We start from the raw sequence: 27,643 nt of genomic DNA on the forward strand, positions 1-27,643 counted from the left end.
ACCTCTGCCCTCCCTCACCTCCACCCCCATCCCCCTCTCCCAAAGCAATTGTCCATTCATCTGTGTTCTACCTGTGCATGGCGCTGAGTGGATACACTGTTATTCACGTGGCCACCACGTCAATTCCGTCACGCGTGGAGCATTGCCTCCAGCCGGTGCTTCTCACTCTCCTTCACGTCTGCTTCACGGCTGTGTACCAGGCGATCGGGGGTTCGGATCCACAGGGCAATAACTACGTCTATCGGGGAATGGACTGGGGTGGCAACAGGTTGATAATATGTGTCATGACACGGTGGAATCAGGCACTCGTCAATTTTTGGCCATTTTGAGTTATTTGTAACATCTTAAGCCTTTTTCATCTACCTTGCTTTTGTGGGGGAAAAGACCCACCTAGATCTATATCTTTAATAGAAAACGAGATATTTGCAACTGAAAAAAGTGGGGGTCACCTGGAGTCAGAGGTATAATAAACGAGAAATAGTTTTGTGATTTCAAAAGCTTGAATGTCCTTGGAAACTTCAAATACACATCTATTATGGCTTTGATGAACTATTGACAGTAACATTCACACAGAGTATGTTTTTAAAAGGACATAAAAGGTGTTAAGCCCCCAAAAAACCGACAAATAAATTGCTCAAGGGATAGAAAAATGCCAGTTTCTTTGATTTGATTATTTTGACAAGCGCCTGATTTCACCACGATGCGTCACATATGATAACAACATGTGCATAATTTTGTTGATGTATCAGTTCTAACTAAAGCTTGTAATGCTTGTTTACGGTAATTCTTTCTGCCTCGTCTGTATGCTTCAGGATCACGCTTCATTTGTAACAACAATATCAGCGAGGACAAGGACAGTGACAACAACGATATTATTAAAGCGGACGACAAGAGACGGGCTCGGTAGAGTCAAGAAACACATCACAACCAGCAAGAATGGCGACGACTACGACGACGACGACAACGACAACAAAAACTTTTTAAAGAAAAGGAAATGATAAAGGAAGCGTACATTTATACTGGTAGTTATTATGAATGATGAATGAGCCTCTCTCAAAAATTAGAATGTTCATGATTGACAACACAACGCATACATACATCGAAATTAAAAGATAACGTAGAGAACACTTTTTCAGCCACCTTGCAATCCCATATTTCTACTGCTATACCACTTGTCATGTTATAAAGGAGTTTGGGGTTTTTTGGGGGTTTTTTTCAAAAGTGTTTCGACGAGCTGTTTGCCCAACCTCTGTGAAAATACATACATTGCTACCTTAGAATTATACAGTTCTATCTGTCATTTTTGACTATTTTGACTTTCTAAGACCATGAGGTCAGAAACCAAATTAAATGTCCTATCTGCTCTATCAAAATCGTATGGTTATTCAAAGTCGTTATCAAGATTTTCAAAGAATTGCATTCGAAAAAGCTTGGCAAGTTTTGAAACTCAATTTTTTAAAGATAAATTTATCAAAAGTGAGTACTGAGCTGAAAGAACTTTGACCTTGTAGTTCTAGGGTACTTGCTCATCTAATAATATACAATTACTGTCTTAACTACACCCCCGATGCCGCTTTCACTTTCAGGCCCAACATGTTTCCTTGTGTCCTTTCGGGTCTTGTTCATTACTTACAAGGTAGAGAGTCAGTTTCAAAGCGACCTAACGCTATAAAATGTTGTACATATAGCGAATGGCTAGCCGACTCAGCCGTGTCAAACCTCTCCCCTCAGCCTGAAGGCCTTCCTGGTGGCTCTGGCCTGGCTAACCTTGACCTTCATCTCTCACCTGCTGGTGGTCGCCTGCTCCAAGCTACGCCGCGCCACCTTCCGGTACTTGCGCGTGCGGAGAGGTCAAGGACAAGAGACGGACTCGAATAAAGACCCTTTACCGGAAACTGCTCGACAGCCTTCCCCGCCGGAGTTCTGGGTGGAGAACCTACCCCACGGACACAAACGTTTGCACGTGGGAACACCACAACAACTACTCACGGGACTCCCGACGACACCACAACAACTACTCACGGGACTCCCGACGACACCACAACAACAGCAGCAGCAGACAGCGACGCCCAAGTACCACGCCCCTTCAACCCCCTTTCTACCGGAGACAGCTTACGGCCAGACGCTGTATGAACAGCGACTTTTTCAAATCTGCAGAGAAACAACGGGGCCCCGATGTACACCCTGTGGTGGGTTTTGCTCTGTCCTTCCCGGTTTCCTCCAGCCACAGGCCGGGGCACCTATCCCACAATCCGCACCAGAGCCATCACTTCCTCTTCCTCATCAGTATTCTCACCCTCCTCCTCCACATCAATATCATCACCCTCCCCCTCCTCTTCTTCCTCACCCTCCTCCTCCTCATTGGTATCTTTACCTTCCTCCTCCTCTTCAGCATCATCCTTTTTGTCAAAATCCTCACCCCCCTCCGCCTCCTCCTCATCACGCTCACCAAACATCCTCCATACCTTCACCAACACCCCAGTACAGACTGGCGGCTGGCCCTCCTCTATCCCCCGGCTCCTATCTGTGTCACCCGGACAGCGTGTCTGCTGACGGGAACAGCCGGATGTACAAGTGTTTCCCCGAGAACCACCAGGGCCCGCCACTTCCTGCAGGTCACGTGGTGACTTGTGGTCCAAGGGGAGGTAACTGTCCCCTCTCACGACAGCCGCCGCTCAAACCGAGTTATTATGATGATTGTAAGAGAAAAATGACGTCACGACTACCATGTGATTGTTCGACAACTTCAGAGTCGGATGAGGAACAACAAGAAGAAAAAGATGAAGAATAAGAAGACCAGAGCAAAACGCCAGGAACCACCGATGAGATCACGACTCTTTGCCCGAATAAAGAGGAACCTCACACCACTCGCTCAAAGGGCGCCACTGTATGCAGATAAAGTGGAGGGTCCTTAGAATAAGACAACTGAACTTTAAAAATAAGTGATTTGATCTTATTCAATTACAAGTAATAATAGTTAATTGAAATAAAAATGTTCTACCAACATATGTGGTGCAGTTAGTACATGTAGACTCATCGCACGTTGAAGACATGGGTTTCACTTCCGAGTGACGACATTTTTACCGAGTTTGGAAACATTGTCTGAGCATGAAAGCACAGACTGAGCTGTGTCACCTATTTCTGGGGACAAAGATAATTTGATGCTATTCACTTATAAGACCATTCCAAGAAAAATGACACATGTAACCCCCAGGGGCAGTGCCACTGAATGCAGTGTCTTTAGGCCATTCCCAAAGGAAGGACCTTTCTCGTTCAAGCATAGTAGAATTGTAAATGGGCTGACTCATGTCACGCTCATAACTGTGCCTGATCTACAACAGGGAACTGCTGCTTTTTCTTTCCTGATCCTAAATATTGTCATTTTCCTCTACTTCTTTTGTATGTTTGTCACTCTCTTGTGACCTGCTATTTCCGGGGTGCCTTGATAGTCGAAGCAGACCTTGTGCCGTTGAAGCTAGAGAGGTGAGCAGTCTAAGTCTGATTCCCTGTAAAGACTTCTCTGTTGACACCCACCCCTTGGCGCTCATATGACCATATGCAGTTGCGAGCACCGTAAAACCCTCTACTACAGTATAAAAAAAATATATATATGACACACGTAACACTGAGATGATAGCCTTCTAAAAGAAAATCTAAGCAATGATAAAGCCATTCTTCATTTCGTTTTGTTTGAGGAAGGTTGCATTCAACAAACAAACAAAAAAATAGTAAGTAATGGCTCCATCACTGCTTAGAATTTTTTTCAATAGGTCATCATCTCCATGTTACGTGAATCACTTTCCATGGGATGGTCAAGCTTCCGTCACGAGGATATCAAAGATGAGTGCAAAGATTTTGCTTAGGGTAGGTAACAGGCCTACCCCCCCATCAGGAAAAAGAAATAAAGTCTAGCAGTTCAATGTTTTGTTTTCTCTTACGAGTCCTTGGGATTGGTAGTAAATTTTCTTTCTTAACTGTGTTGGTACATGTAACAAAAACATTGGCCATGACAAAGACAACGACAACAAAATTATTCAAGAGAAGGGTTTCTTCCTTCCTCCCTTTCATATGGTTAAAGACCAGCAGAAGGACAGAAACACCTGCTAACATATATATTACTCATCCAGGAATCAAATTCACATTATTTGTGATCTAAGTGAAGAGGCTGTTTCACCACATATGATGGCTATAACAAGCAGGAAACATGTTGGTAAAATGATGGTCAAATAGAATAAACAAAAATCAAAAGGCGAGATACAGCAGTGGCACATATGGTACCAAGAGGTAAGAATGAGCTTCATTTATAACATGCCATAATGTGATTTTTATTTCACTAATGTCATAAACTACAACTTGACAACAAATTTTATCTACAAAATGTGCTGAGTTCTCAAGTACGATTGTATGTTCTTTCCAAAGCAACAGTCAAGGCCTATTGATTTCCTTTTCTGAGACAAAGTCAGAGTTATCGAAATGAAATGCCTCACTGACTGAAAAGAACCAGAACTTGGAAAAGCAACTTACGATTCAACCCTAGCAAAACCAACGCAACCCCCCACCCAATCCCAAATCTTTCTATCCATCTCCTGAGCGATTGGACGGGGAGACCTCTTCTAATGCACTGGTACATTCAAAACCTTCACTTCTCTGTTGTTTCTGTCCAACCTTTTTCCACCCCGAAAAAACTTTTTTGCATCATAGTGCTTTTCCTTAACTCAAATCTGAAAATATCCATCCACCTCTCATTACCATAAAAATCCCTCCAACCTCCCCCCCCCCATCCCCATAAAACATATATCTTATTCTTATATCAACAAAAACACAGAAACAAAAGAGCTATAAATACAAAAGATATAAGAAAACAACAGCATAAAAGGAAATTTGTCTTGCTTTTAATCTCACTGTATGAATCATTGGTCTTTGACCCACTGCGTAGGACAATAGTACTGCATGAACACTTTACTTTGAAACAAAAGACTATTTTTAACAAAACAGGAATTCAAGCCAATTCTGCCATGGTTACCAAAGTCATGCATGTTTAAAGAATTGTGCTACAATTTCCATTTTTTTTTTTTTAGTTCGTACTTCTACACAAAAATTTGCTAAGAAAACTGGAAGTAAGTGATTTCTACTGGATTGCCGCCAGGTTCCTGATTATAGCATTGTGTTACCCTTATAACATCACAACTGAAAGAGCTGCGGAGCTGGCCTACCATAGAAAACTGCATCTCCCCGCCACGCTTAACGGCAACAGAGGATGAAAAAGTAAAAAGTAAAGTTACCCTCTTTTCAGCCATGTGCCATCATGAAATTCTAATTATTAAAACTCTTCATATTATCTCCACTTTTTGAGACTGACCAAGATAAAATTCATTTGGGAAAGCCAGTTCTTCCTCGACTTTCAACTGCCAAGGTGTCTTTCACATGCACAAAAAATGCACATGGAACCTCCAAATATGTTGTCCTTATCTGTCTGAAAAGACAGTGCTTTCACTCACCTACTCTGAGGTCCCAGGTGTAAAAAAAACAACTTCATCAACCATGCCCGTGTGAACCAAGAGTCAAATTGATTGATTCCTTATGACAGGACAGCACCTTTCCTCTAAACCAACAAGCCTTCATATAAACATTCAAAGATACACAACAGTACTAGATGATGTAAAACCTATCACAAATCAACATTAATTAACGTTTCAAGTGAACAGCACTCAACCTCTTGACCTTCATAACCGACAGAGTTGCTAAAAGGCTGGTGCCGGTTTTGAAAAACAGAACACCATGAGTGAAATCACTGGGTACTTTACAAAAAGTATGGGAAAAACATCAGAAGTCACTTTCTGAATATAACAACACACCATTTTTGACATTCAAAACACATTGCACACATACAGGTACACTTCTGCGACCCCATAAACAAACAGTCTCTTTGACACTCCCATCCGCCAATACAACCACACTCTGCAGTTTTCCTTTCCTGTTTTATACAGATTTCTGATTCCAGTCGACTACGCTGCAGAAAATAAAATTTTATGCCAAATCCTATTTTATAAAAATTGACAAAAAATGTTTGTAACAACACAATGGAATTTGGATAATTAAAATAACAAGTCTGTGTCAAACATTAACATTTCACTTTTCCAGCAAGAAGAAGAAAAATACAAGAGGAAAGGTATAAATTAATGAATGGCACTGATTCATAATCACATTTCTGTCTACCCCGGTCAATATCAGTCGTAAGACGCAGTGTGCTATTATCTGCTAAGAGGCTCGAAAGGCAAAAAAGTGACTTTCCATGAAATTTTTTTTTTTTGGATCGATTGAAAGTTTGATGTCTTCTACTTCATTTAAGATAAAAATAAACAATTAAAATCGACTATAAATATTTTATTTTGATCTATTTTGGAGGCGTGTGTCTTTTGTTGTGAGCTTGGGTGAAGAGATAAAGGAATTAGGACCTTGCTAGTGTGTAGCTGAGAGGTTATTTTTTAGAACCAATACCTCATGGCCACCTTTGCTTCAAGGCTTCAACGTTCTTCATTCACAACTACTTTTAGATTTTGACCCCTTTTCGAGCATGAATGGTCTGAAATGTAAACAACTCTGATTGGTAAAACGGAGTAAAAACGGTAACTTCTAGCTCACTTCAAGTTTGTTTACGTAAACAGCTGACTGTGTGGGAGTGCTCTGCTAGCTGTTATCGCCTGTTGACCTTTCAGTTTTACACTTGGATTGACTTTAAAAATTTGTTTTTATTATATTGTTTTTTAGTGCTTTTAAAAGAATAATAAACCTTCCTCTAAATCTCTCAAAGTGGACTCCTTACTAAGAGGCCACCGAGGCGGTCTATGCGCATGTACGTATGTGTGTTCGTGTGTTTGTATGTGTGTGTATACGTGTGTTTGTGTATGTGAGTTTGTGTTTGTGTGTGTGCGTGTGGGTGTGCTCTCTTGTGTTTATGGTGCTATTGCAAATGTATAATTAGATAGCATTAAAACGGCACGTAAGCCGACTCGCAGCCTTCCGAGCGCGTGGTTTCGGTGAAAAGGGGTAATTCAGATCTCTTTTTCTTTGCTGTTTTGCTATAAAACACCAAATGCTGAACACTTTAAAAAAGTTAAGATTTTCTTCATTACAATAGTGTAAGTTGTCTGTATATCCCAGTATTTGGAGCTGGAGAATCGCTGTGGAAAGGAAGCCCCTCGCTGTCGGAATGCGAGGTCAGCCGGTTCAAAATTGCCACCCATGCATTCGAATGCTTTGCAGAAATATTGATGATAAAATACTGTCTTTTCATTGGAGGAGAACTATAAAGCTTTGAGTGCGATTTCCCATAGTTATTATTTTTGGCCTTTGGTGTTCACAGAGAAAACCCTGAAAAAAAAAAGGATCCAAGTTTTCAAGGATCATTTTTAACACGAAATGTGTAAAATACCGGCTAAAAAAGGTACTAATAGAAAGAATAGTTCTGTTTCTATTAGAATAAAGTCATCAGCTTGGAATTATTTTGCATGAATCCTTCCGTGAAACCACAGGGAGCACTCAGTACACTACAGTATTGGGTCGACTCGCCCACTGCAAGGGCTTGTGCGACACTGGCCGAGACAATGCTCGGTGTTTTAATTGAAATAACAACATATCATCGTGTTTGAGGCAATGAAATACTGATTGGCAATGATCTCAATCTGGAAAGAAATTTGATTTCACTATTTTGTTATAATGATTGTACTCTGTTAATGTAGAGATGTTTGGTGCACTTGGTACTCTTTTATCATCTGTCAAACATGGGGTTGCAGCCAGTTAACGACTTCAGCAATATTTGATATTATGTTAAACTGAAACAGATGCCATTCTCTTACACATTGACCGAGAGGTAAAAGTACAGTACCAAATTTCTCAGGAGACACAAGTCTTTCATATATGAAAAAGATGAATTTGACTAACAGTTACTTTGAAAATTTAGTTTCTGGTACCTAGTATAATGCTAATATTTTGTTGCATTTGACGTGAAGTCTGTTCTCGTGAAAATTTTGTTTTGTCCATAAGTTTTTTTCTCTGAGAATGAATAGTTTTCTACTTTTGTATGTTACCTTGTAGTGGCATAACCAAGATAACCGCTAAATTTCAAGTCTCTATCTCAACTGTAACACACTTTGCTATGGAAACATGTTGCTCAACTTCGGAGGCCATTTTCTCCTTTTCATGTTTCCTCACCTCGCACAATTAAAAGTTCTGTATTTTCGTCAAATATGGTCATATTTACTTCATTCTTGTTTTAAATTATAGGGAAAAGGTGACAGTTTTTTAAAACAAAGTTAACTCAGTTTTGAAATTTCCTTCATATGACTGATATTGACCGGCAGGGACACATTAATATTGTGGTCATAAACCACTGATGAGATCAAACCACCCCCCAGAGAAAACGCAGCTAAGCATGAATGAGTTTAAATAAGACACTACAGTGCATTGAGACGCTTTTCAGTCATTGAAGGCAAAGCGTGATCTAAAGAAATCTACAAGTACCTTTCTTTCTTAATTGCCCTTATAGCATGAATTATGTCCACCCTCTCACCATACACTTTTGTCACTATTGCCTGCTCCTCATGACTTGCGCAGTTGAAAGAATATGTGGTTCGACAGCACAAAAACACTGAGCTATAAATGGTCCAAAGCCTCCAAGCCAATGAGGCGGAGAGCATTTAGCAAGACTTGGTGAGCTGCTCGCATGAGATGAAGTCGGGCAAACATAAGAGGCAGTAGGTGAAGTTCTCCACCCTGTGCAGAAAATTAAAGAGAAATTATAAGAAATAAATATACAACACCAGCTCTTTATCCAGACAATAAGAAAACAGGAGACAGAAAAAGGCAAGAGAAGACACCATTATGGATCTTTTGGGAAAAAGTGTTACAAACGTTTTATATATATGAGAACAATCATAGAGAAAATTTTTTAAATTTCATCAATACTGCACCGTTACCAGTAGTCAGGGTGCAACACTCTTGTCTTGAACAGTTTACTGCATTTTGCTTAAGGACATGAGTTTCAGAAATAAAAAAGGGAGCACAGACACTATCTTTACCCTCAGACAGCTGGGGAAAAAAAAAAAAAGCATTGAGCACCACAGGGACACGATTCTCTTTGTGGATTAAGAGAAAGTTTTTACAAGTTGCTACCTTACAATTACAAAGTTCTTTCTGACATTTTTGGCCATTTAGAGTTACAGTCCGTGCCGGCTTTAAGCACGCCGGCTTAAAGCACGTTTCGGACTCAAGCACGCTAAACGGCTCTTACCGAATTTTTGCTATATAAATTACAAGCCTTTAAGCACGGTAACTTTGGCTTCAAGCACGCTTCATTTACAAGACAGTCAATACTTTCATGATGACGCATCGAAGTTTGAACACAGTCTACACCGCAGCAGTGGAGTGTGTCAAGAAAAACACAAAGAACGCAAATGATGGACGCACACACTCACACGGGCGGAGAGGAAGGCAGATGCACACAGCCGCGCGCGTGGACATAGGATCTAGCCTTGGCCTAGGGCAAAGCTACACACTACCGAAAAAAATACAAAGAGAGTCGGGGAGACGAGAAAGGGAGGCTGACTGCGATTTCACTGTTGACCCTCGCTATCCATTAATCCTGATTGTGTATCACGCGCGAGATGGGATGAAGGCGGTGGTATGAGTGGCACAGCGGGCAGTGGTACGCATAGGCAGTGTGTAAGCCTAGTGTGCTGTATCGTGACTGGCCGTCTAAATTAAGTTTTCATTTCCTATTCGACGACAACATAAAAACAAACAAGCGAACAAAAACTACCATGGCGGGTGTCTAAATAACAGCGCACAATTTTGCGGGACCGCTATAGGCCTACTTACAAACAAAGGGAAATAGCACGAGAAATTTTCTACAAGAAAATCTCTGGATTATGTCTGCTTCACACTCAAGCACGGTTCGGCTTTAAGCACGCTTAAGCTTTCTCCCGATGACCATGCTTAAAGCTGGCATGGACTGTACTAAGACTATGTGGTCAGAAACCAAATGTTCTATCTGCTCTATCAAAATCGTAAGATTATTCGGAGTCATTATGAAGATATTCAAAGAATTGCTTTCGAAAAAGCTTGGCATGTATTAAACTCAGTTTTTAACGTCAAATTTCTCAAAACTAGGTAGGCTACTGAGCTGATTAAACTTTGTAATTCTAGGGTAGCGAAGTGTCTACAGCGACAAACTCAAATATAAGGAAACTATACGATGACGTGGTCAGCTCTCAGTATTCTATTGACTATTCCTCTAAAAGACAGGGATGCCATTCAACTTATTTTTAAATAGCTGAAAATCCACGCGCCACGGTCATGCTAACATATATGAATATCAATTTGAAACCCAAAGGGTGTACATAGAGAGAAATGACAAACAAACATAAGCAATGGGTGTACATAGAAAGAAATGACAATGTGGGTTGCTGTTTTTTTCTTTTCCAACTATAGATTCTATCTTGATCTCAATAATGAAATAGCCGATCAGGATCAAAATACTGGAAATACCTAAAAAACCCAGAAAAGTGGCATCCCTGAAAAGATATTACATGAACATCGTTTGACATTTTTGGTGAAACTGAGCTGCCTAAACATCCAACCACCATAACCCTCCCCCCCCCCCCCAACTTCCATTGTCCAAGTACTAAAACATAAAATTGTTTACATTTATACTTGAAAATAGAATTCCCCGTCAACATTACAAAATAAGATAGCTCTGGTCTTTATAATACATTTTATTTGAACTCATTGCTGGTAAACTCCAAATATGCCAGGTGGAAGAAAATTATTGCTTTTAGATTAAACTTTATAAAAATCACATGTTTTAAGAGGAAAGACAAAGAATCATACTCACTCCAAGGATGTGATATCTGCTGTAGTAGGAGCTTAAACGTTTTGAAAAACCAACCAAGAAGTTAGAAATCTGCAAGGAGAAGGACGAAAAAATATTCATATAGACAGATATGTAGGACAGAAAAGTATTTTACATATGAGTGCTAATGGGACCACATCCTTAAAATAGCCTTTATAACAATATGGTGAACACCTTCAAATTCATGAAATGGTCAATTTTTTTTTCATGGTCAAATGGTATAGGTCCAACGCCCTTATCCAATGATTATAATTCAGGGACAATATGGCTCATGACAAATATTAAAATTGATTTTAGACTAACACAGAGAGTGAATGAGCTACACTGTCTGTGATTCATACTATACCTGAAAGTATTCAGCATCATGGCTTCTACTGACCATTATCAAGCAGGTTAAAAAATGAGAGCAAGATCACATGAGGTAGCAAGCAATCTTTTCTGAACCTGAGCATCGAAAACGTCAGAAAAGATTGCTTGACACGCATAAGTGGTACATGTGGAACAGGAAACCCAATGATTGGTTTCTTAAGGTTCCATGTGGATGTTTGATGCATAATATGCATTATATTTATGACCACCTGTAGTGCAAGCTATACTGTTGGGATTAACCCCTTCATTGCCGTATGACATATCTGGTACGTCAGGAAAATGCGTAATTTTTAGCGCTGTGCCGTACCATGTACGTCTTGGAAGTTCGCAAAATTTGCCGCTCCTGGTTGCCTATATGACGTTACATGTACATCACACTAAAAACCTGGCTTTAATTTTTCTCAATTGAGTTATAGCCGCAAGCGCTGTGTTGATTCGTATTCGGAAATAAAATATGCGTATATCCGTACCAAATTTGCTAGTATTTCTTTACTGCTAGGCTTGCAAGTGATCGATAAACACAGATCTAGGCTTGCGGGTGGCTGATTGCTCTAATAAAATGTAAACATCCAAATGATTTTAAAGAGGCAAATAAATTCACTTTTTGACTTAGATATATGCAGGTCATTCGAAATTAAGAGTAAGATGGGGGGGGGGGGGGGGGGGGGGAATGGTGAATAAGTAGGTACCACAGACTAAAATTTCAAGGTTCTCTGATTTCATGGTTTACTGTACCACCTTATAGAATTTATTATTCTGAGCGTTTTGATACCAAATTTATACATATAGCTTCATTTTTAACAAAGTTATGAACATCTGAAGTTGCAGGAAAATGCTATATTTTTTTAATTGCGAAATGTCTGCACTTTGAGATGTCATAACATTCTTAAATTTGAATGGATATTTACAAAACTTGTAAAAACAACGCCCATGCACATAAAGAACAAGCCCAATTTTTTTCAGGTGTATCATATAACCAGAAGATGGAAATTTATTGGCGTAAACATGGCTTTTTGAATAAAAAGGCAAGAAATACAAGGGGAGGTTAAAATCACCACTCGCGACCACCGGCCCCTTGGCTGCGCGCCGGGCCGCGCTGACGGGAAGGAGAAAGAATTTATACGAAACTGGGGCGATGGTGCACTGCTTGCGAGCTGATGGGGAGCGTCCGGTATCTATTTGCGTATAATAGACGTGTTATTCTTGAAGAGGAATGAATGGGCTTTCTGCCGATATATCTCCACAGTCAGTTCGATCACTGGTTCCATAAAAAAGACAGCATCGAAAGCTTTTACACGCAAATCTCTTCTATTAATTCTTTAAGGACAGTCTTTAGAAATATATCACCGGAAAGAGCGTTTTCTCATTTTGAAATATCGGCGAATCAGATTGCAGTAATTAATATCATACGCTCCCTGTTCCAGTTCAATCGAGGTCACTCTAAAAATCAATACACGAAACGCGCTGCAGTGAAAACCTCGATAGTGTTGTCTTTTATACCACAAGATTTTCCTTTCAAAAGAATCATTGATTCAAATAAATAATACCACTAAAAAGAGGAAAAGCTCCTCTTTCTTCTGATATATCAAGTGTCTGTGTGTATGCATGATCACACGGTGTTTAAGGAGGGTAAAAATATGGGTTTTGGTCTCCGTGACAGAGCGCCAGTGCGCCATGGGGGCGCAAGGCCAGTTTGCGGTACCTAGAAAAAGAAAAGTGAGCAAAGTGACACAATCAAAGACTAGGTTTACGAAATATGCCATGAGTGCGCTAGATCTAGACTGCGCATCCGTTATCACCGAAACATTAGGCTGCGATTTTGGGTAAATGAGCTCAGCTGAAAATCAGTGCCGACAGTAGGAACGCATACTCACTGCCAACAAAAGGGTTAAGAGTTTGATCAGTAGAGAGTTCTGCCAGCCCAAAACTTTATGATCTATCAAAACAATCTATGGAAAAGGGAGATTCTTTCTCCTTTTGGTGAATCCAGTGTCTGTCTCTTTGAGACTTACATCAGTACATGTCAGGCTCCATGTATTCTCTATTTATCCAACACATCTGCTTTAGGCTTATACACAGCATCACCTGCAGTGGTGAGAGAAAGTGCACTCCGGCTGCAACACTACTCATTTTGTGTTGCCTTGAAACGCACACATCTTTACTCAAACACTTAGACCATACATGGGTACAGTTCTGATTCCATACCTTGTGAGTGTGCACTTTTGCAGCAATTTTTCCATCAGAGGGAATCACGCATTCCACAGACTGATGTACCGTTTCCGGGAACCTTGAGATGAAGAGAAACAGCAATTCCCACTCCTCCTGAGAGATAGAAAGACCATGATGGAATTAGAAGAAGAAAAAAAAAGAAAAGAAAACTTCAATAAAGAGATAAATTTCACAATGACATGATCTACAACAATGAATACAAAACAGGTTTTAAGATTCCGAACAGCAGCATACCATGGCGCTGAGTCAACATATCTTATTTGAGAAAACAACATAGCCGTTGCCGGTATAAAACTATAACACTGACATCGTTTTAATAACAATAATAAATAATAAATAGCATTTATATAGCGTATATCCCCACTCAACAGCAGGCTCTATGCGCTTTAAAGAGGTAGTATCATAATAAAAGGAAAGGTGAAAAACTTCATGGAAATAGTATTTTGTATACGAGAAAAAAAAAAGAAGTCGGGGGCATTGGTTACATTTTATGAAGGAAACATAATTACTCACACATTGTTAGATAAGAAAACTTCATATCGCTACCCTTCAATATATAATTAATTGTGTGGCATAGTGGTGAAATCAGGTGCTTGTCAAAATAATGAAATCTACGAAATCAACATTTTTCCACCTGTTAGGCAATATTTATCATCTTATTAAAATTTGGAGCTCAACACCTTTAATGTCCATTTAAAAACACATTCCCATTAGATTTTACTGAAAAATGTTGCAGTTTCCAAGGACACTACAGTCACCAAGCTTTGGCAACCATTTTCTCACTTATTTTACCTCTGAAACCAGGCCACCCCACCTCCTTAAGTCGTGAACATCTCCACTTCTATTCAAGACAGATACGTTTGTTTTTGTTAATGTAAAGCAAGGCAAATGAACAGAATTACTTTTTTAACAATAACTCCATATGGCGAAAAATTGACAAACACATAATTTCACCATATCATAACACAAGTACATCTGGGAGGGCAATTATTTCCACATCCCTTGATGTGGGCCCCATCTAGAGAAAGTCAACAATTGTATACCTTTACACATTCAACTAAAGCAGCAGAAAAGAGAAAAGTAAAATGTAAAATTCAGACAACAAGGGATATAAAAAAACAAACCAACCTCTTCTCTCAGCAAAGTAAAGTCAGTTTCTTTCAGCGACGGCAGTGGAGGGTATATACCTGCATGGCAAAGGGTTAAAATCCACGTTACAAAATGAATACATTCAGGGAAACCATGGGAAGTTCTGGATGAAGTGACCATATATTATGAGAAAGAATTTGGTAAATGCATACACAGTAAGCCATAGAATAAAGAAAAAAGTATATAATGTATAATTTTAACCACCACCACGATGTACTGTGGGTTCTAAGTAAATGTTTAACTTGTTAACAGTTGTAACCATCTTGTAGAAATGATAATGACGATAAAAGGAGATGATAATTATGGTAAGGATGATCAAGGAGGTGTCCATGATGACGATTATAATAAATATGATCGTTCATTTATTCTAGCCTCTAGCACAATAACAAAAATTTCTGTAAACAAATCTTCTCTCTAGAACCAACACACTAAAATCAATTCAAAAACATGTGAAATTTAACCCACACCTTTTTTAACTCCCTGAGAAAAGTGTTCAAACAGTGTGGCCAAACGGGCTGTGTTGTACATAATGAAAGCTCCAGTCCGGCTCTCTAGTCCTTCTCCAGGACTACAAGCACTCAGATGGAGCTGCAATAAAACAAAATTGAAGAATACAGAATGGACAACTGAATGAGAGAGAAAAGACAAATAGCAGATTAAATTTTTTTCCTTTTTAAAAAAAAATTACTCTGGAACAATTACTTCTGCAGAAACAGAACAAAATGAACTTTTCAAATATCACAGATAGCATCGCAGAGCCACCTCAAAAGACAGAAACTCTCTTAGGTGCAGCCTCTTTTTTGTTCAATGCCCAGTCCCTAGATACCTGGCTGATGATCTAACACTCATAAATCTTTTACTTCTCTTTTGACACAAACTGAGTATTCAGGAGGTGGGCTACTTCTACTACCATGCCTAAAAAGACAAACACAAACTCAAAAAGGAGATATCTGGGTATGGCAGAAAACTCATTTAGATTATTTGGGGTCACAGATGTGGTAGAAACCACGAGACCGTTGGAAACCTCACTTGGACATGGGACGCATTCTGCAGAATATCGAATGTGATACTGGCTTGAGTTAGCTGGGTGATCTGGTTCTTTCTTGCTTCATCTGAAAAGATTGAGAACAGACCTTTGCAGCTAATATATTTTTACACCTTCTTTTGATCTATACTAAAACAGAATAAACTAAAGAGTTATATAAAATATTAGCAACAGACAGTTTGAACATTACAAACCTGTACAAACAATATTCAAATTTTGACCTGACACTTGAATGCACTAATGAACTACAGAAGGGTGAAAGAATGTCTTGATCACTTTATTTATTTACTTCCATGGCTGCCATCAGGAGAGAACAAAAACTTTAAAATCACAACTACTACCACATGGCACTGGGCTGATGGAAACAAGACTAGCAACTGCTGGATTAATAACAAAAAGAGCAAGATATGTTGCTTATGTGGGAGTGTACCGCCCAACCACAACGAGACATGATTTAGGTTCTTTTACAGAGGGAAGATTGATCTTTCATTAGTGGACTCAGAGGCTCAAATGGTCTGAGGCGACTTTTGGTACCTTTCTTTAGGCATACACACATATGTCTTGAATTCACACCATCAAAGAATCATACTCACCCTCCACGGCTTCTCCGTACCTCATCTCTGCTGCCTCTGTCATCTGCTCAAGCCTCAACCTGAACGACATACGTTTATACTTGAAATGTTGGTACTGATGCACTCTTATCACACGAAAGAATATGAAAGAAAGACATTCTCATTTATTAACGGTCTGTGAGCTACACTTTACTTCAGGAATCTTTAACAACCTTCATCTAATTTCAGAGCAAATAAACCAAAAACCAGCTTATATGCCTACAAAAATAAAATTGCCATTTAAAAGACAAAAATAAGAAATTTTCTTCTCATGCATGGATGCTTTTTAATAATCATGAATAAAAAATGTAAAAATGTGAAATAAAAAAACAACAACCCTCCATTAATGAACCAAACACACATCCAGTAAAGAAGAATAAACATGTATCCTCAAATATGTTACTAACTTTTGGAAGAGTTTAGCAGTATTTTCACACGGGTCGCTCTGCACAGCACTATCAGATTTCTGTATGACTGGGCCAACAGTAAGGTGACTCTGGTGTGACAAAAAGACCAAAGGCAAATTAAAAACAAGGAAAGAGGGCATTTGTTGAAAACATTTTATGCCCAATCAACACATTATAGATCATTTAGAAGGCCAATTGCTTGGCACTGCCAACCACGGAAAACCTTGGCTGAGTGGGATGCATTTCATCAGAAAACTAGGATACTCAATTTAAATATCTTCTTCAAAAGAAAAGATAACTTTCATGTTTTTTATGTGTAAGTATTGCAAGGCAGAGGGCTTAACCTTTGCCCCATAGATATTATTGTAAAGTAGTGAACACTAATAAAGGTGAAAACAACAATTCTTAAGGACATGTGTGCTTTCACATATGCATTAACTCACTCAACCCAAGGAGTTTTACCCCAAAATGTACCCAGAAACCGGTCATTCTGTCACTTATGAAAGGGCCCACTAGTAAATATAAATATTAAAAAGCTTTGAAATTTGGCACAAAGTACCAACTAAGATGGAACTTTAGACATATCAAATCTGAAGTATGTAGCTTCAGTAGTTTTGCTTTGGTGTGTTGTACACATTTGGCACTTTTTATGGCTTTTTTTTTTCATAGCAGAATGAGCAAGAGCAAGCCTATATTTATATTCCAAATATGCTTGTGAGTGTCTATATATTGTACGACATGTGTAATAAAGACTATCAAATACTTTCATGAATGAAAAAAATATGTGTGTGAGAAAAGCAGAGAGAATCGATTGCAAGACATGCTCAGCTGACCAGTGTCAACAAACTTGCTGAAAGTGCCTTTACAAAAACCTCGATTTCTCCGTCTGCAATGATAGCAGAAACAAAATTTCAGCATCCCTCTAAGCAGAATTGGATGGGGAAATAACAAATTGACCTTACATAAAACTTAAGCTCGTTTTTTTAAATGAAATAACTAGTGTACCATGGGTCTCAACTCGCGATTTTACAAAAGGAGGAAATTTCTGCGTGATCGCTACAGAAGATTATTTTTACGAGACACCCAATATTATTATATTGTTCAACCCTAGAATGCAGAAATAAAAACCATCAATATATCAAAGAAAGGTTATTTCATACCAATTTGAGGGTTTGGAAGATACTTTCAAGTAAAAGAGAGAGTCACTTACCAAGTATTTATAATTTTGATTAAATACAGAAAGTGGTGGCGCATTTACTTGGAGGTGGGAGGTGCCCCTCCCAGCAACTTTCTTTGCCGATGACTGTTCCTCAACAATTTAGTGGAGGAAATGGCAGTAGTGGAAATCCGCTAAATAGTGGAAAATTGAGGCCTATGTATACGAAACAAAACTATAGGGCCGAGTTATCTCAGTTGTGGGATTGAACACAGCTCACGAACTGACCAAAATATCTCGGTCAAGGGATTGAGTGAGTTTAACAGCCATACATGCAAACGATCCATAGGCTACCGCAAGGGAGTATGATTATGCCACATTTTTACTGAAACCACGATCAGAAAAGGATAATGGTAACACCAGATATTCTTTTAATCTTAGAAAATATTTGCAGAAGCAATAATATTGGTACAAAGCAGCAATCATCACACTGGCTTTCTCACAGCTGAGCATATACGACAACAGAAGCAATAACATTTTCTGAGGCTGGTTGGCCGGTGCTCTGGTGTGGTTTGTTCCTTCTTTCCTATCAAATATCAATCATCCTCATTTGTCCTTCTTTTTGTGTTTGTAACACCTCTAATCTTCAGCACTTATATGACCTAATTGTGTTGCAAGAGCTGTAAAACTCTTATTTAAAAAATAATATTTTCAACAAAAAACAACAAATATGTCAGAAGTAAAGTTGAATGTACGTGACGGTATTCTCTCACCTGAGGTACACACCTGTCTGAGAGAGCTTGCCAAACCAGGTGGACTTGCTGCTGCCGAAATGCCTGAGACTGAGGCACTATGTTGATGCAACCAGTTAGTTCCTGCACGTAAGAAGATTTTTTAAGGCATGAGCTTAACACTTGACAATACACAAATAGTAATAGCTCTGTAACAGGATGAATGGAGACAGTTTGAGGGAAAGGATCTCAATGAGAGACAGAAAAGTAGCTTCCCCAAAGAAAATGTGCCAACACCTCATGGTTTGTTAAAAAAAAACCCAAACAAACAAAAACAATAATACGAATTTAAACAAAGAGCAGAAATAATTTCACCCACAATCAAAAGAAATGATTTTCAATGCTTTTTTTAATGAAATAACATGTCATTCTGCATACACTGGTCTAGCCAATGTCAAATTTGTACCACAGTCTGTCTAAACAAAATATTCTCCCATTTTCCTGTTTCATTTTCTCCCAGTCATCGGGACCACCAAAGACAAACTACGCTTTGTACCTGATCTGCCAGCATGTGCAGAACACACTCCTCTAGTTTTATGGCTGATTCTGTGACACTACTGGGCACACCATCTAGAAGCACTGAAATAAAAAGAAACTTTTGTCATTTTTGTAGAATATTGGAGAACAATCATAACATCCTCCCCCGCCCCAAATCAACACAATTTGGAATCAGGGATGGAAACTGATCAGTCCAAAATTTACTGAACTTTTCGCAGGCCGATTTGGAAAAACACACTTCTTCAATTGTAGATTAGTACACACAGGTCCCACTTACGGAAAATGACGGAGCAAATCAAAATTACGGATTTCCGTAAATTTACGGAAAATTTCTACCCCTGTAGAATATAGCAAAGCAGACAGCTTTGACAATAGCGTCTTAACTATTCTATGTATGGTCGATCCTTGCAACCCAACATTTCCCACTAGGATAAAGTAAGGTGGCGTACATCTTTTACTAAAACACTTTTTTAAACGAATGCTGATACTGCTGTACTGCTGTAATGAATGGACACAGAAATGGCTGTCAATAGTGCTTAATTTTCTTCCTTAATGAAAATTGCACTGAGGCAGAGACAGACAAATCTTTATTTCAAACCCTTCCTCTCTTGGATACATTAGAGATAATTCAGATGATTCAATCTAAGCTCAAAAATAGGATGCTGTCCTGTAGCCCTCTGCAACGTCATGTGTTATACAAGCTCGTACAAGCTTGCATATGTGTTACTGGACCTCAAATTCCATTTATTATAGGAACAAATAAAGGGGAAAGTCATCCTTTTCAACTTTTTTAATCCTCTGAAACTAATGATTTACATCAATCCAGAAATCACAACTGACCTGTGGCTTTGCAAAGGTTTTTGTCAAACCCGTCCTTCCCAACTGCGTACCCTCGGTCCTTAATGACACACTGTAGGTCAATCACACAATCAGTTGTTCTAGAATTTTCTCCTGATTCTGAGGACCCCTTTTCTTCTTGCTTGGTATCAGATATCTCAGAGGTTTCCACTGTTTTCGGGTATTTAAGAGCTCTAGTCAAGATGGCATCTCTGATTGACTGTGCATGTGTGGCAGAATCAGGATGACAGCTGAGCTTGGACAAGTCATTCAAACAAATCACAGAATACCTGGAAATAATACAAGGGCAAGATATAGCATAAGAAGGCAGGTGGTCAAACTACAGGCCTTTAGAAAGATATTCTAAATCATAACAAGAGGTGCCAACTGGGTACCAGAAAAATCGACACTTTTCAGACTATGTGGGGACATGGGCACAGGACTCAAAGTTTTCAAATGAGATCATATTGTCTAATACATCTTGCATTGGAACCATTTTTGTACAAAGAGCAATATGACATGTACAAGTCGGACAAAATCATGACAATTTCAGGAATCTGGATTACCAGATTTATTTGGAAAATAGGCACTTCTTCATAGCAAAAATTGAAGAAATACACACACAAAAAAAAAGGATGGCACCAGCGAGGAAAGATTGGTTAATCAACACAGAGCATGAGATTCTAAAACCAACAATGCGAGTTGATAACTTTTGAATTGATGGCTATTGGGTATGTTACAGAGTGATCCAAATAAACTATACAACTTGTTTTGTAAATATCTTCTTCCATACTGAAGTTTTGCATTTCAGATTTGAACATAATATTTGGAAGCCAAAAGGAATTTGACATTCATTTTAAATAGATGTCCATTGAATCGTTTTGCTCTATATGGCGCGTCAAAAAAACAACTTTTGACTTCATCCCCATTTTCGTTGCATGTTGCACCAGTTCGCATTAGGCCTACCATTAAAAGTTGCAACAATCGCATCATATTGAAAGCTACAGCAGTCTAACAAGTCAACAGAAGTATGCAGATATTATTTTTCCCAAATTTCGTTTGCCTGCTGAGGTCATGGTTAAGTTTAGTAAAGAGCAGAGAGCTTTTATATTGAACATTACCTCTCCACAAACTCACTAACCCTGCCATTTCGTAAGTTCTGTGCACAGCATAGAAAGAATGCTTAGGTGCCTTCAAGACCTTTGGTGTATGAGTAGAGAAGTTCAGTCAGCTTGGATCTACAGCGAATGAGAACTAAAAATTCCCTTTAAAATGTCCACTTCAAGTCGAACACGCACCATGCGCAGCCCTTTAAACGTCACCAGGGTGCAGATTTCAGTAGTGAGTCCCATGAGATGTTTGTCCATAGACGATCTGCAGCTAGAACTTTCCTACACCGTAACAGTCTGCATTCTCACAGTAGATTTTAACCTACGACAGTACCATTTTCATCTTTGCTAGGGCAAGATGACATGGATCAGAGCATGGCAATGTGTTCATGATTCCTCGATTGTCTTGAAAAGCGGGATAATTTCCTCGATGACATTTGGTTTAGTGAAAAGCCCACTTTCATCCCGCGGGATATGTTAACTCAAAAAATTCTGTCTATTGGGCACCCCACTCCCTATTGCCTCTAGAAGCCACTTCATGCTGAATATATACAGCTTATGTGGCTAAACACTCGTGGTTTAGCAGGTCCTTGTGTTAAGGCACTAAAGAAAATATTGAACGACGCATTTAAAATGTGTCGAGTCCAAAGGAGGGCATGTAGAGGGTTGCTTCTAGGAATTCCAGAGTGCAGTGGTTAGTTTTTTAACTCTGTAAAAGAATTAAATATTATTTAAATGTTACAGAGATGGAAAATTAAATGTTAAAGAGCAAATAAAGAAAAAGGTCAACCAATCTTTTCATGACTTCCTTTACAAAGATTTTTTTTTTTAAATTAGTGAACTTTGCGTATTTGGGTGCTTTTTTTCTTTATGCAATTTCTATTTTAAAAATAAGTTTATTTTTCGTGGATTTTAAGTCAAACAAATACCTTTTGAATGAATTATGTCTGTTCCAAATTGCAGCATTCTTGAGCAATTTTTGTGAGAGAGATATTCAGAAAAAAAGTTGAACAGGTTTTTTTGGGATCACCGTGAATGTCTTCAAGAATAACATGTTAACGCAAGGTTAGAACAGGACATCATATTGTGGTGACTAGCAATGGCGAGAGTGTAAGCAAGATTACACTGTTTGCCCAAAAACTTTTATAGCTAGTGCTGGCCTAACTTTCACAAACCTCATTATTATTCTCTTACTTATAAAATTGGCCTTCAACTGAAACATATTTTCATGGAAATAAATACAAACTTCTTAAAGAGGGCAGGGTAGAGTAACGTTACATTCCACACAAAAAGGGTATATATTTTATCAACTCTCACACTAAATGTTATTTTAAGTTATTAAGACCGTGGACTCTGGTTCCCAACAAGGACACCAGGACTCAGTACTCTGAAGCATTATTTTTAAATTCTGAACAACTCCAATGTAAGACTGAAAATAAAATTGAAAACAAAAGGTTTATTTTGGCTTCCAAAAATATAATCCAAAATGGTAACTGGTGTAGATATGACTAGATTTCATTTGCAGAAAGCTGCCTCCATTCGTTTCTTTATGCTGTCTTTAATGAAAAAAAAAGAAAAAGAAACTGTGGACTGACTCCAGGTGCACCATTGTGTGTCGAAGCTACTGACCATACACATGTGACCAAAGCCTAATTCTGTTAACTTTCCCACTAAAACAAACCTGTGAGCTTCTAATAGATTTCTCACATGACTGTGTAGACTGGAACACCTCATGTCAGTCAAAGAACTTGTCTCTGACATGCTGACACCTGCTTTTTCCTCGGAGATGATGTTTAAAGCGATGCATCCCAGACAATCTTTTGACTTTCTTAATCCATACTGGGATCCACATTCCTGCACCTGGGTGAGATTAGACAGTAACATCTAAGAAACAATCTCGGTTTACATCATACCAAAGATCAACATTAGCATATTATTAGAAGCACAAAAGTTATGAAATATATTACAAAAACAACAGGTTCAATTTTTTTTCACATCATATTCTAGCCAAGTTTACATTCCTGATGAATCTATTAATGGGAAATTCAAGAGAAAAAAATAACTCGACTGATGAATCAGTTTTTTACTTCAGATTTATTGCAAAGAGTGAAACAAAAAAATAAGACATTGATTGTGCCAGTACTTCTCTGGAAAATTATCTTTTCTATTTTATACGGCATCAAACAAATACGAGAAGCACCTTTTAACAAAGGCACTATCAGAGGAAACTCGACTCAAAGCACATGATTGAACTTCACATGTGCATGAAGACCTTTTTGGAAAACTAAAGCTTTTGATCTTACATGCTATAATATAAAGAGGATTAAAAATGAAGTAAAGGCGCAGACAAAGCACTGAAAAGTAAACACGCAGAAATGGCAACTGCAGTATAACATGGTAAAGTAAGGGTCCAACTAGGGGCAGGATCTCTGAATAAGCATGAAGCCAAATACGTGGGGAGCCTTCAATACTTCTGAAACAATCCTAGTTCATGAATTCCCCATTGAAGATTCAAACCACGGTCAACTACACCATAGCCCAGCAGCAGACCAACTGAGCCACTGACTGTAGGAGGATAGTCTAAAATTCGAAAGAAAGAATAAGATGAAACATTTCAAAAATTTTGAGAAATATCCATCTCCTTTGACTTTGATACAAAATTACTATGCCTTTAAAACCTGAAATATATTTCGAGTAGATGTACCTCTCTGTCTGTCAAGAATGAACTGCTATCGTTTATGAAGCTATGCTTATATCTAGAACTTGTTCAGGATAGCTAAATCAATAGTGTGTGTGTGGTCACATAAAAAAAAACCATGCATGGATAACGCAAGGAGCAACTTTAGGTATCGAGTTAGCACACGTTCGTCCCAGTTCAAATACTAGACTGAAGACTGTGGCCATGTTCCTTAAGAGAGGCTATTGCAATGACATCATTACCCCAATGCACATTTTTCCATTGGCTTTATTAATCAATATATATCTATATTTCCTGCATGTTGCATTAAAAAAATATATAAATCTGGCCTTTTAAACTCTCCCCAATGAACAAAGCAACAGAGCTTAAACAACAAGTCTCCCTAGAACAATCAAAGCCAATATGTGACAAGCTGAGAAATCCCTCGTTCAAAATGACACCACTTTTGCTTGGTGGAAGGACTGGTAGAGTAAGTGGTGCAAGCTGTGTTAATATAAGGCTAAGGGGGAAGTCCATCTTATTCTTAACGTAATGGGTATTTAAAACAAATAAAGCATAGTTTTTACAATAAACTATTTGTGGTAGCTGGGTCAAGCCGTGCAGTGGTCCCTAAGTTCTACTCTACCTCATTCAAAACAGTCTGCAACACTGAAGCTCTGTTTAAGAAGACTGCCAAAACACTGAACTTATCCTGGGCCAGCCGGGCTATGTGGCTACCACAGAGAAGCTGGCTCTCAGCAAGAGAGAGGAACTGAGGATAAAGACAAAGGAGAGAATATACATAATAAATTTATGTGAGTGTAATTTCATGAATATTATAGTTCAATAATAGCAAGAGAGGGGAAGGAAAGAGGGAGAGAGCGAGAGTGGGGGAGTGGAGAGTGGGGAGAGAGAAATAGATTCTAGATGTAAGAGAGTCAGCTGATGATTAGGCAACTGAATATTTTGGGAAACACTAAAAATGATACAAACATTTGTCCTACTGTACAGCACAAACTTTGTTAGAAAAATGAGACTTCTAATGAAATTATTATCTAATTTTGGTACACATGTTGAAACGCAATACACTGTTTGTTTCGGTACTTGCAACTCTGGATCTGGTGCTCTGTACAGGGGCAGCCTTAGTATGATGATTAAAGCCATGAAAGTACATTGCAGACAGGAGCAAAGAAGAAGAGTAAAAAAGGAGAACAAAGAATACTGCAAGATTAAGAAAAGAAGACCCTATAATAACAGGGGAAAGACAGCAGGCGAGTTGCTCACTGTAAGTCATACACAATCAGTAACATAAATATTTATAGTAACAGCCATCATGTTTAAACTATAATATATGTTAGAATAGGTCAAACAAAAGACGGCTGTTACTATAAATATCGGCCAATGGCGTACTCCTAACATTCTCTATCACAAACATTATTAGAGAACGACAACTAAACGCTATTGGCCAATATTTATAGTAACAGCCATCTTGTTTGACCTCGCAAAGGGGATGCCCGCGGCGCCATCTGATTGTGATTTTATAGATCCAGGCCAAGTGATGATTTCGCGTAGCGTGCGGTTTGCACTGGCAGTTTCCAAGCTTCCCTCTTTGAGTCTTTCCTAGTGGTTCCCCCTAGTCCTGGCAACTGCTTTTGCACCTCACAGTATCCATGCAAACCTTGCAGTCTCGAATTAGATCTAGATCTACTCCATTTGCAACTCAGCATCCTATTAAGTCCAATCTTTAAAAAGTGCATGATTTCTTGTGCTTAAAAAACTAAAAGAAACGATCCGGTCGATCATTCGCACTGCGTCATTGAACTTTGTTTGAACTTGCTTTCGTACGTAGGCCTAATCTTAGTCTTTTTCTTCTTTTCAGTTACATAGTGTACAGCATCAGAATTAATCTTGGCTGAAGAAGGGTGCTGCACAGTCACAGACATCCGAACCGAAAAGCTGCAAGTTGCAAAGAAAATAGATCTAATCCAAGTCGGCAGGCTTCCGTCTGTCGTCGTGCGGTCATGTCTTCCGTCTGTCGTCGTGCGGTCATGTTGCCACCATGAATGACAAAAAAAGTGGGAATCCCTCAATGACGTCAAACAAGGGGGCTGTTACTATAAATATCGTCCAAGGGTGTTTAGTTGTCATTCTCTAATTATCCGCTTGTGATCTAGATTCTAGATCTAGATATGGCGATTGTTAACATTCCCGCGTCTAATTCCGATGAGCGTTTTTCATTGCCTCAGGCATGTTTCGCTTTGCTCCCTAATCCTAACACATGCGACTACACGCAGGGCGTAAACCCGGCTCCGATTGGCTGAACCTTTGACCCATGAATACTAAAAGTAGGCCTACAGTAGGCTACTCTTGGCGCTCTCGACTACACTCTCCCTGTCACTCTCACCACCCTCCCTCAGTAGTGCCTTAGAGCCTCTCTCTCTCTCTCTCTCTCAAGGTAGGGTAACAAACGAAAAGTCCCCAATTTGTAACATGTCGCTGGTCGAGTGAAGAAACCTTGTAACCGCAGAAAAGAAAATTGTACAGGAGAGACAAAAAAACTAATAACTCTTGAATAAAATGATAAAATCAAAGTAGATACAGATTAATAAAAACACTTTAGAAACGTGATTAGTGCATGCATAAAAATAACTTTTCTACCGTTTATATAGTTATGCCGTGGGATGCGAGGTTTCATTACAACATTTTTGTCGTAATGAAACCTTGTAGTCAGCCGTTTCATCAGGACAGAGTTTGACTACGTGAGGGTTGCGAGTTTTCTTGCAGGCCACCTCTATTCTCACCCGGAGTGAGAATAGTGCAGGCGAGTCTTGTGGCTATTCTCACCCGGTGCGCGTTCACCAAATTTTGCGTTCACCCTAAACCACAGAATTCTACACTGTGATGGTATAACAGAAAAATTGTAGAATTCTGTGCCGTGAACAAATGTTCCATTACAACTGTAGCCTACTAAAGGCGTACAATTTTGTCTGTGGGCAGTGGAGAGAGAGAGAGAGAAAGAGAGAGAGGAGTAGCGCGAGAATTTCCGGGCAAAACAAAATGGCGACCCGCGTAGTTCGGCTCGATTCGAAAAGTTAAATAGCCGTAGCATCTTTGTAGACAACCAAATTTATTTACTTTTGTGTTTTAACATCATTTTTAAACTTTGTTTTGGTCAATTTGATCATCCACACCGATAGACAGTATTCAGAAAGAGACAGAGAGAGAGAGAAGAGGGGAGGAGTTGATCTTGCGAGAACTTCCGGGCGGGCCGCGGGTGAGAATAGCCACTTTCTTTCTTGCAGCTCATATTTGGTTGCATTTTGTCTGTTGTTTGGAACGCCACAAACTGATTAAGCTATTTTTTAAGACCAATTAGATCTAGTTTGGAGTTCGATTCCCAGCCAAAGGAAGTCAAATAAATGTGCGTTACCGAAATATCGCTATATTATAGAGATACTATCAGAATCAGTGTGTCAGTGTTGTCAGTTGTGCACCAGTCACACTCACTTGACTCACCTGCGATATTTTTTCTTCTGAAGCTTTTATGCACCCTCGAGGAAGGATTATGTCACCACTCTTAAGATCTCTGGACTTTTTTCTCAAAACTATTCCATGGAAAGAAGACTCAGTCCCAATTTTCTGAAGCATTTCGTGAATTTTATGCTTCAAATCTAGAAGCATGTTTTCGACAACATAGTTATCCGCCATGACTGTTTGTTTACGTCGGAAACGAAAGAGAGTAATTTGCAAAAACTAGAATGTTAAAACTGCGCGGATTAAAATTAAATCACTATTGGAGCTTGATGATATTTGATCCGCAGATGTTAAAATGTAGAATCTATGTTTTATATGCATC

The 27,643-nt window shown here is 39.0% G+C and overlaps 2 protein-coding genes across 2 annotated transcripts in view; one reads left to right on the forward strand and one right to left on the reverse strand.

The window, feature by feature from the left end:
- LOC101861644 overlaps positions 1-3,004 on the forward strand; it is a gene marked incomplete in the record, with an annotated part of 7,071 nt that extends 4,067 nt beyond the window's left edge. The window contains 2 exon segments of the mRNA XM_005092232.2: positions 46-268; positions 1,732-3,004. Coding sequence (XP_005092289.2) covers positions 46-268; positions 1,732-2,791 — 1,283 coding nt within the window.
- A 5,330-nt stretch (positions 3,005-8,334) lies between these two features.
- Positions 8,335-27,537, reverse strand: LOC101861873 (DALR anticodon-binding domain-containing protein 3). The gene is made up of 14 exons (XM_005092233.3): positions 27,304-27,537; positions 24,434-24,559; positions 22,792-22,970; positions 20,005-20,291; positions 19,163-19,245; positions 18,649-18,750; positions 16,720-16,808; positions 16,295-16,353; positions 15,686-15,768; positions 15,124-15,244; positions 14,636-14,694; positions 13,484-13,600; positions 10,892-10,960; positions 8,335-8,772 (listed from the first exon to the last, which is right to left on the reverse strand). Exons 1-14 carry the CDS (start codon positions 27,493-27,495, stop codon positions 8,653-8,655), a joined length of 1,686 nt encoding a protein of 561 aa, XP_005092290.1. The 5' UTR covers positions 27,496-27,537; the 3' UTR covers positions 8,335-8,652.
- Positions 27,538-27,643: the final 106 nt, after the last annotated feature.

The sequence above is a fragment of the Aplysia californica genome, unplaced genomic scaffold (assembly GCF_000002075.1).
Source record: "Aplysia californica isolate F4 #8 unplaced genomic scaffold, AplCal3.0 scaffold00043, whole genome shotgun sequence".
NCBI classification, from domain to species: domain Eukaryota; kingdom Metazoa; phylum Mollusca; class Gastropoda; order Aplysiida; family Aplysiidae; genus Aplysia; species Aplysia californica.

Coding starts and splice junctions, on each gene's coding strand:
- LOC101861873 (XM_005092233.3), bottom strand. CDS start 27,495: ATGGCGGATAACTATGTTGTCGAAAACATGCTTCTAGATTTGAAGCAT. Junction 24,560..27,303: donor CAGAAGAAAAAATATCGCAG/GTGAGTCAAGTG, acceptor CTTTATCCTCAG/TTCCTCTCTCTTGCTGAGAG. Junction 15,245..15,685: donor AGAATGCGTCCCATGTCCAA/GTGAGGTTTCCA, acceptor GTTTTATTGCAG/CTCCATCTGAGTGCTTGTAG.